General features: G+C 36.7%; 1 protein-coding gene across 1 annotated transcript in view; it reads right to left on the bottom strand.

Moving 5' to 3' along the window:
* SETD5 (SET domain containing 5) overlaps nt 1-10277 on the bottom strand; it is an 82831-nt gene that overhangs the window by 20157 nt on the left and 52397 nt on the right. Inside the window, 4 exon segments of the mRNA XM_015560352.1 lie at nt 2744-2873; nt 7479-7721; nt 8106-8426; nt 9140-9397. Of these exon segments, the coding sequence (XP_015415838.1) occupies nt 2744-2873; nt 7479-7721; nt 8106-8426; nt 9140-9397 (952 nt within the window).

The raw sequence follows: 10277 nt of genomic DNA, 5'->3' as shown, positions 1-10277 counted from the left end.
CCTCCCCTGTAGGCCTGATCTCACCCCCAACTGCCCTCTCAAGCCGGCCAATTTGGCTCTGATTGGCCGGTTTCTATGCCAGTCAGCGTTAAAAGCTCCGCCTCCTAGGCAGCCAATGGCTTCTCACAGTTCACCCAGGTTTGGTACTGACTGGTCAGTTTCTATGCCAGTCAGTGTCTCCGGGCCTATCTCTGGGCCTGATCAGAGAGGCAGGGCTGATCAGCAGCCTCTGTGGAGGCTCGGAGAAACAGAGGTGCGGCTGCTGGCGAAGCCTGGAGAAAGAGAGGCAACGGCTGATCAATAGCTGCCACGGAGGCTGTGGATCAGACCCTGCCTCTCTCCAGGCCTAATCCACAGCCCCCTCGGCAGTCAGTGCTGGGTTGTGGCAACCCAGCACTGACTGCAGGACTGACTTCCAGTGTTCGGTCGAGCCTTCGGTCGGTCATGATGGACCCTGGGTTTTTATATATTAGAATAAGAAATCAACAACAACAAAAACATCCTCAGGTGAGAAATAACTGTAACAACAACAGCAACAAAAATTTCAGCAATGGTTTGCTCCACATGCTCCACTAATGTTATTCCTAAGAAGTTTCTTAGTTTTGTTAAGTTTGAGAATAAAAACTTTTCTTTATTAATTTTCTTAGTGCACAAATGCTATTAATTTTTGAATATTGTCTATCCAGCAGTTTTATTAAACAAGAGTTTAATTCTAAGCTTTTCAGTAGATTTAGGCTGTTCTAGGTATATATCCCTATCACTTATAAATAATGAACATTACACTTGCCCAAAGCTGAGTAGTAATAACTTTCATTTCTATATGACTTTAGTTTTTAGGAACTTAGAACTGTTAATTTATTATAGTATCTGACTAATTTCTGTAAGTGTTTCAGAAGAATGAATATTTTGTACAGAATAATGACAGTAACTATGGGTCTGATATTGCACTAAGAAATTTATACATATCATTTAATTTAATCTATTAGTTCTTTGAAGTAGATATTACTATTCCCATTTTACAGATGAGGTTAAGAGATGTTTAGTAACTTGCCAATTATCATATAGTTAGTAAAGGGTAGGGCTGGGAGTCTTTCACCTATACCAAACTGTCTCCCTTTCTTCATTAATATTTCCTTGGTCTTTTTGGGAAACAAATAACCCTGAAACTAACAAATAAAAATAATTCCTTGGAATTTACATTAACTTGTAGCAATATACCAAGTCACCCATTTGACTAGCTTGGTTTTAAATAAATATTTTCCTTTTGTTTATATTGCTCCTTATTATTAAGGCAAGGTGTATTATTTGTATGTTCCTCACTGCTAGAGACAGGAGCAGACGTTCAATAAAGGTTGGTGACTAGTTGTCCTAATTCCATTCCAAATAATGTATATAGTAACCAAGGCACTTTCCCTATGTCTTTGTCAGTCAGGACATGATACTATACAACCTCACTTTCCCAACTTAAATATGTACACACTTAACAAACACACACATCACACAAATAAAAATGTGCATTAGGCAGATTTCAAATGTATACCAGACAGAAGATTTCAGTTAAGTTATATAGTTACTGTACTATAAAAGCTACCATAAATTGATAATATAGATAGAAATCTGGTACCAGCATTTTTTCACATTAATCTGGTTTGAGTAAATCTCCATAGTACATGATAAGTAAAATATTTTAAGTACGTGGTATTTATCTTCTACACGTTCCACACTGGGATTTTATTACCCTGGGATTATGCATGTGATAATTTATAAGGTATAATACAATCTACAGATAGAATAAAATAAGTCAATAATTTGAAAATACATTTTTAGCGGCATATTTTCCCCCAATACATTATACAACATTTTAACATAAAGCAGATATTAGCAGATAAGTGCACTTACTTAATACAATTTTGTATTTACTCAGCAGGTCAATGAAAAGAAACAATGAAGTAATTTTTATGAAAATCTGAAATATCATGCTAGCTGCAGGCTTAGATGACTTTTAGCATGTAATTTATCTTGATATTTTATTTTAACTGCATATTATCCACCAAAACTGAGATAGAGAGATAAACTTAGGGAAATCACAGAGAACTTCTCAATTAAGCTGATATTAGTAGGAGAAACTTCAGTAAAAAGACTGTCCCAAAATAACCTGGTGCCATAATTTCATGAACCCGTGCTTTCAATGGCAATTCAATTACACCCCCTGCAAGAGTCACTGTGAAAACTAGTGGATTGGATGACTTTTCATGGCGCTGTAGTTTAAAAATGAGGACTTCACATCAGATTCAAGATTGTCTTCTAAAAATTTTGATGCTAACAGGGCAAGCCCTTTTTAAAAGAAACAATTTCTAAATTTCTTGTTTACTTCATTCATCCACTCACCCTTCAACCAAGCCACACCCACCTCAATTACCTACAATTGTGATTCACTCCTGAATAGTGTCCTACATCTTTCTTACTTCTTTTATAAATATGAATAATGCTTCCCTAAACTTACTGCTTAAATATATCTATCTAACTTTCTTTATGATAAATATATCTAACTTTTAAATAACTATCTTTGCTGTTATCTGTACACTATTTCCTACTTTGTCATCCTAGAAAAAATGATCCCTGACTTAAGATCTCTCTCTTCCTTATTTAAAGAACAATGCTATTTCTTTTTGTATCAGACTTTTTCAGTATTCATACTGAAATAAACATAGCTCATATATTCAGAAAGGTTTGAGATACATACCTGCATTGTCTTTGCAGATACTAGAAGAGTTACTATTCTCATTACTTTGGTATAGATGCTGAGTTCTAGTCTCTTGGGGTACAGATGATGTTTGAGTCATCCCTTCTTCCAAGGCTTGCTTTATCCAGCGCTATAATGGGAAAAGAACCAGGAAATTATCAATAATTATTTAAAACTATTAGTATATCTATTTCAAATGCATTAACCAGGTCATTACATATCAACTGGCGAGAGATGCAATCCAACACACTCATTCAGTTCCATAGTAAAATATTTTTTTTTCTTGTGTTTCAGCATATTGGAATATTACCCATCAATTCCTTTTACTGGGCAAAATTGAGAAAACTTAGATTACACATAATGAGATCTCATTAAAAAACCAAAACCAATAAAAAAAGATTACTCAACTTTTCATACTGCTTAGAATGGGGGAAATGGAAAGAGATAAGAAGAAATCTTAGCATTTATTTAAGAGACTGATCATATAGGATGAAAGTAGCACATAAAATAAGTGCCAAGAAGGAAGATAAAAGAACACCTCTTTACTACAGGTACCAAAATACTTCTAAAAGGTCTACTCTCAGAGGGAATATCCTGCTAATTTTTCTCCCCCTATCAAGTAGTTGGTTAAATTATGCATAAATAATGCAAATAACCAGAATAAATGATCTGTAGAAATAAAAAAGGGGAAAGCCACATTTTTTTTTTTTTTTAGTGAATACTGGAATCTAAATGATGAAAAATAAATTAAGGTCAGGAAGTAAGCCTACAAAGATTAGGATTGTAAAACTACGCATCCTGTGGAAGAGAGAAAATTTCTTACCTGTAATTGTGTTCTCTTAAGATACACAGTTGTAGGTTGCTCACCACTGTGTGGCTCTCCTGCCCTGACATAAGACAGATCGAATTTTGATAAACATCAATTTCTGAGTAGGACCTCCATAAGAAAATCAAAGGTGTTTATAATTTCACACCTTTAGAGAACACGTATTACAGGTAAGTAAATATTCTCTTCACTAAAGAGAGCAATTTTAATAGATTTACCTGATTAGAAACGTAAGAAACAATTATTTTCTAGGGAATAATGTGAGGAAAATTTCACCAAGAAAAATTTTGTATCTTGTAAATGGCATTGTGGACTGCCTGCCAAATAAAACTAAAATAAAGTTGTAAACATGAGGAGAAAAGAGTGATTAAGAATATAAAAAGATCTCCACAATCAATTGAATCACATCAGCATTGCAGAATATGACCAGGTCTCTGAAAAGCCCAAATAAGACCAAGAATGAACTCTTTTATACACAGAATATTGATGTAAAGATGAACTATCAGAACCACAACTCCTTATGACTTAAAGAAGACCTCAGAAGTCCCTTGTCCAAAGCACGTAGTGTACAGATGAAGAAAATTAGGATCAGGAGGAAATGATTGTAAAATCCTTCATTATAGATACCTTTAGTAAAAGTTTTTCTTTTCAGAGCAGATGACAGGACTTAATTGGGGTTACTGTGCTTTCCTTCAAGAGAAAAGTAGATGCACCCATAAAAGAAGTTACATTCTGGATTTGATAACCAAAAAAAGGAAAAATAAAACAAGGATAGGGGCATTCTAAGGAATAAGATGCTGCTATGGTTGGATATAAGATCAAACACAGCAAATATGATCTAACCTATTCCTCCTGGCCCTATTGTATGTCTACACAGTTATTTTATGACTCATAAAAAAGGAACATGAACATCTGTATCTAACAAGTTCAAATCACACCTATAGCTAATAAATTAACATTAGATAGCCCGTCCCTGAGTCCCAGCTATGGTTAAGGTCAAAAGAACATTTCTTCCTTCTTTAAAACTCTGTATTACAGAACTTTTTAGGAAGCTTAGAGATGAGAGGGAGAAATATTTTAAAGAATAAAGAGTAAGAAAGTAACTTCGGTTTTAGTTCAAAGATCTGTGTTGAAACTTGGCCATGCCTTTTACAAGCTGCCTAACTCTGGGCAAGTTACTGAACCCTTCTAAGTCAAAGCTTCTGATCTATAAATTGAGGCCAATAATCCCAACTTCACAGGGCTGTCATGTAGGCTGAGATATTGTATGTGAAGAAAGTTTGTAGCAGAGTACTGAGTACAAATGATCAGTGAGGAATTGTTCAGCTGAATTTCAATGCTATATATAGAGATAGAGATTAATAACCTTCCAATGCATACAATGAAATATCAATGCAAAGCACAGTGTTTCATTTTTTAGTCAGGATGGTTTTCTAAGAAATCCGGGAGACCAAATGCCATACGTATATTATGCCTTCAAGGTAAGTTTAGAGAAGATTTAGAGAACAAGGAAGGATACTACTTGAAAGTCTTCTCAGCCACTTATAAATGCTTCCATTCTAAAATAAGAAGTGAAGCAAGATCCAACAAAAGACATACATACCATAACATGCTTTTTAAGAACTATGACTTGGTTTACTTTAGAAACTCCAGGGAGATCATAAAATATTCTGTCAAATACTCTAAAAGTCTGGGTGCAAATACACATATACAATTTTACGCTGTTTTTTTACTTAAGAGGCCTGTACCTCCTTTAATTAGATATGAAACAGGCCTATTAATAATATACACTGTTCCAACTAAATCCCAAGGAGGGTAGTTTTTCTCATCTACCTGTTTAACCTACATTCTTCTTTAGGGTATCATCAGACATTTATTACAATTTTGTTTAATCACAGAAATCTTAGGTTCTGCACTAGATTAATACTTTCTATCCAATCTACAAATGACTCTTCTTCATAACCACCCAGGATAAAGCTGAGTTTGACTGCTAGATAAAAGCCCCAATTTTATTAGTTTTGCCCCATAAAAAACTACATTCTGGTTTTGTAACGTAATTTTGGTATGTCAACAGCAAATCTTAAAGCCGTGATTTGTACTTAGTTCAGATTTAAACTTAAATGAATAAGACCCAATTTAAGTAAGGTAATTTTACTATGATAATTCAGAGTACATAGCCTGAATTCCTGAAGACTGGTATGACACACATAGATGAAAAGTGCCTGTGAAGAGCCTGAATATAACAAGACTAAGGACAGACAGACACATTTGGAGAATATAACATGAACATGAATTAAATGGGATTTCTATCTGTTGCCAGTAGAGATATAAAGATGAGCCAGATACAAGCCCTAAACTATAACCTGGGAAAAAGAGCTCTAAGAAGTAGATTTTCTATGAAATTTTAAGTTTTATTTCTATACGTTTTTGGTTTTCACAGGACTCTGTTAGTTGGAAAAGCAAGATAGGAATAGAAAGACCATAACCCAGCATCAGAATAATCAAGGCATCATTTCAAGAAGCTAGTCTATACTATTTACAATTCAGGCTTCACTGTTAATCTGTACTAAATAACTGTCTAACCTTCATAAAGGACCAAAATAGGAGATTCTACAATCTGGCTTGATAAGATGCTTCAACAGTTAACATTCTTAGAAGTCTAGTAATCTGTTACTGCATTATCTATAAACCATTTTGCAAAGATCTCATGGTTAAATTGCACTTTAGTTCTACTTGGGAATTTCCCCCAAATAAACCAGTAAGTGACTCAAATACTTAGTAGGTAAGATGTATGATTAGGAAAAGACTTTCTTCAGTGTATACTGCTCATTCGGTGGTAGGGCCCTTCCTTTGTGCACAGATCCCTGTTGCCCTCCTCCCCTCCATATCCCACACCACTCTGGCTCTTCTTTCGTAACCCCCCTCCCCCCAAGAAATAATTTCTGCTCTTTGGGGAAAGAGAAAAGCTTTAAGTTTGGAGGAGTCAGGGAAGACCTGCCTGGAGCTGGAGACTTCATCACATCAAATAATCTACATGCAGCATCCTCATGTACGTGATGCCAGTGGAGGAGGGCAATGGCAGACACTGAGGAAGGCAGCCTGAATCCAGATCTGAGGATAAGAGAAAAGGGTGTTCCAGGGAACAGACTACCTCAAAGGAAGACCAAATGAAAGGGTGTCCTATACTTCTAGAAACACAAAAATGACATTATAGTCTGAGGCAATGATCTATTCCTGAGAGACACCTTTGGAAAATATTCAGGGCTTCTGGGAATTAAGAAAGAGCATTCCAAAAACAAACAACTCAAACACTACTGCCACTAGATCCAAAAATAGTGTGTAACTAGAGAGAGGAGAGACAGGAAGAGAAAGAGATAGAATGAATTTATAGTAGGTTCCATATTCACTAGGGAATAAACAATCCAACTTGTCATTTGATCAAGGAACAACAATTATGCCAATTGTAATAGGACATTTCCTCTACTCTAATTCAAATGATAATAGTGACTGAATTAATTTAAAACACAATTCGATAATTTTTTACTTATGCAACAGTACTTTAGAGTATCTGGGGCCCAATCTCACTCAAAATCACAAATGGACATTTTAACCAATACCACAAGAGCACACACAGAACATCCCTCCCTTCCCAGGCATCAAATGCTGTGCGCTCTCAACTCAGTAACCTCAAGGGCTCTCTGAAGACAATAGTGAATACTCACAAACTGAGCACCAACAACGCAGTACACAACATCCGACCTTAGTCCCACTGAGTTTTGATGCATCGGTATTCAAGGTTGAACAATTAACTCATAATAAACTCACATGGGCAGAGAATAGCTATCTGAAGAATGTGTTAGATATGTTAGGATTGCAAGCAACCTAGGTTAAAAATAAACATTGACATACCTTTTTACAGGAGCTGAATGTGCCATCAGGCAGAAGGGGCCTTCGACGCCTCTCAGGGATAAAGGGTGAGCCAAAGCGAATGTAGTGTTTGGGGGTGGTGCAAATTAACGGGGAATGGATAAGACCAGGTAACATGTTCAGGGTCGTTGCCAGTACAGTTGGGTCCGTGGTGATACGTAAAGGGCACTCAACAGGGCATTCTTGCTTCTCAGCTTTGTCATTCAACCATTCTGTAACTAGATACTAAAGCAAAAAAGAGATCATTAGTTGACGCTGCAGATGTAAAAGCCAGAGGCAGCAGTGTTAGATGATAGACAAACCTCATCTAGAAACTAGGACTCAGGTAGATACAACAGCTGCAGAAAATGAATTGGGCATTCAAAATGCAAGGATGTTTCCTTCACCTTCTCTGTGACCACAAAAGGAGGAATAATTCCAGATATCAGCATTTACCTCTGCCCAAAAATTATGGGAACAAAAGCACTGTAGTAGATGGCTTCAGCCCTCTGTGTTAAAATATTTTAAAACTTTCAATTTAATAATATTTAGAGTATTTGTTTTTTTTCTCACTTTACTAAGACACAGCCCTCGCCAGACTAGACTTATGAACATGTTTTCATGACTCACCTTTTTGGTTTTGGGGTATTTAGACGCTGCACGGTTGACATGGGATCCAGTTACTGATGCCATAGTTGGGTCAGATCCTGTTAATTGCCTGCTTTCTCCTGAACTGTCTATACTTCCAGCTTCAGTAGGAGTTACTGAACTGTTATTTCCTCCTTCTTCCAAGGCAGCTTGTGACAACTCTGCCTGCTGTGCAATGGCCTGCTTCTGACGCTTTAGTCTTTGGGCTGAACTGGTCCGGTATCGAGAAATACGACTCTTCGGTCGGGGCCTAGAAGGCTTTGCTGGAGGTGGTTTGGGGACTGGCTTTTCTATAGCAACATCCTGTAACAACAGCAGAGTAAATGCTTACTAGAAATTTCTTATCAGCAAACATTCCATCTAGCCCCCTATTCCCTTTAAGCATTCTGAATGTTCACTAGTGAAAAAAGCGAGCATTTAGAAGCACTAATTTCAAATGTAATTCTTATAAAAGTTAAATAGTGAAATTAGCTAAATAGGCTGTAGGTAGATGCCTTGGTTATTTATTTATTTAATTATGTATGTATGTATGTATTTATTTATCTTCTTGTAAGTATTTATAAAATAGGTCAAAAGTCAGCTGAAGCCACCTAATTTTAGGGATCTTAGCAAAGACAATTCTCTCCTTTGTTTCTTTCCCACACACTAAGGTTTTAGTTTAAGGCTTAGAATTCAGGGCTAGGGCAGGGAAGGGAAACATGAGTTTACCCTGAGAATACTATGAAAGGGCAGCTGCATGACTGTGTTATACAGAAGCTCCAAAAGAGAAACCAAATAATTTTTATGAACTCATCACCAAGAGTTTATCTGGCAGAAACAATATGACATTTCATTCTAGTCTAAAGTGTCTGGTCATTCCAATTCTGCCTCCTGTTTCCCACAGCTGATGAAAATGGCCTTATTTAATGCAATATGAAATAAAACTGACAATTCAAATTTTAACAATTTCCAAAAACCAGGTAACTGACATTAGCAAAAGCAAGGATGTTGAAGGCTGGAATCTTTTCTTCTCTTACCCCAGCTTGGGAAGACCTTCGGGTGTTCACCCCAATACTCTGTGGGGTGCTTGGAATGGCCACATTTGAAGCAGAGTTGCTAACTTCAGATTCAGGAGTTTCAGTTTTTGTTTCTTCCCCTACAGGTGTCTCTGAGGCATTGGTAGTAACCTCTACGTCAGAGTTGCTTTGTTCCAAGGACTGATCCCGTCGCTTCTTTCTTTTCTCCAAGTTTTCAAAAGCATGCATGATGGCTTCAACCTTCCTATCTTCCCGGGTCTAGGAAAAAAACACATAGCATTAGCATAGAAGAAGTTTCAACCATGGGGGGTGGGGGTGGGAGAAACAGCTTTCAGAAATATTATTTATGAAAATTTATAGACATTTACAAAACTATCAGTACATATACAGTAGGTCCTTGGGTTACATCGGAGATCTGTTCCTATGGCACGATGTAATGTGATTTTTGCTGTTAAGTTGGAATCCACCTACATAAGCACCTACATCACTCACATGGAGCACATACACAGCAGTAATAAAGTGAAACAGTAAAAAAAATTTAAAAGAAAGATAACAATTCCTGGCCTTTACTTGTGGTAAATAATAAAAAACATAAAGCACATATGTACATACGTCAAAATGACGAAACTTTTTTTTTTTTTAATAAATAAATGGGAGATAGCGATGTAACCACGAAACGACATATGTCGAGTCCGACGTAACCCGAGGACTGTCTGTATCTTGTAAAATAAAACATAAAAACTAAAAATAAAGTATTTAAGTGTTAGAATTTTAAAGGAAGGTCAAACCTTAACTTTTCAAACAAGGCCGGCTATCCTGAAACTTTAATATAAAAGAATAATAGCCATCAAAACCAATTACTTCTCTGCATTTTCAGAGTTCAAAGTAACCAAGTAGATTTTCTTGAACTTCTTCTGAGGGACAGAAATAAACATGGATGCCCTAAATGGTGTGGCTCAGTGGATAGAGCGTCGGCCTGCGGACTGAAGGGTCCCAGGTTCGATTCTGGTCAAGGGCAAGTACCGTATTTGCCGGCGTATAAGACGATTGGGCGTATAAGATGACCCCCTAACATTTCCACTCAAAATACAGAGTTTGTTATATACTCGCCGTATACGACTACACCCTCTTCCGCACA

The sequence above is a fragment of the Myotis davidii genome, unplaced genomic scaffold, assembly GCF_000327345.1.
Source record: "Myotis davidii unplaced genomic scaffold, ASM32734v1 scaffold73, whole genome shotgun sequence".
Classification (NCBI taxonomy): Eukaryota; Metazoa; Chordata; class Mammalia; order Chiroptera; family Vespertilionidae; genus Myotis; species Myotis davidii.
Note: the sequence above shows the minus strand (reverse complement) of the source record. Positions and strands in the feature narration are given on the sequence as shown.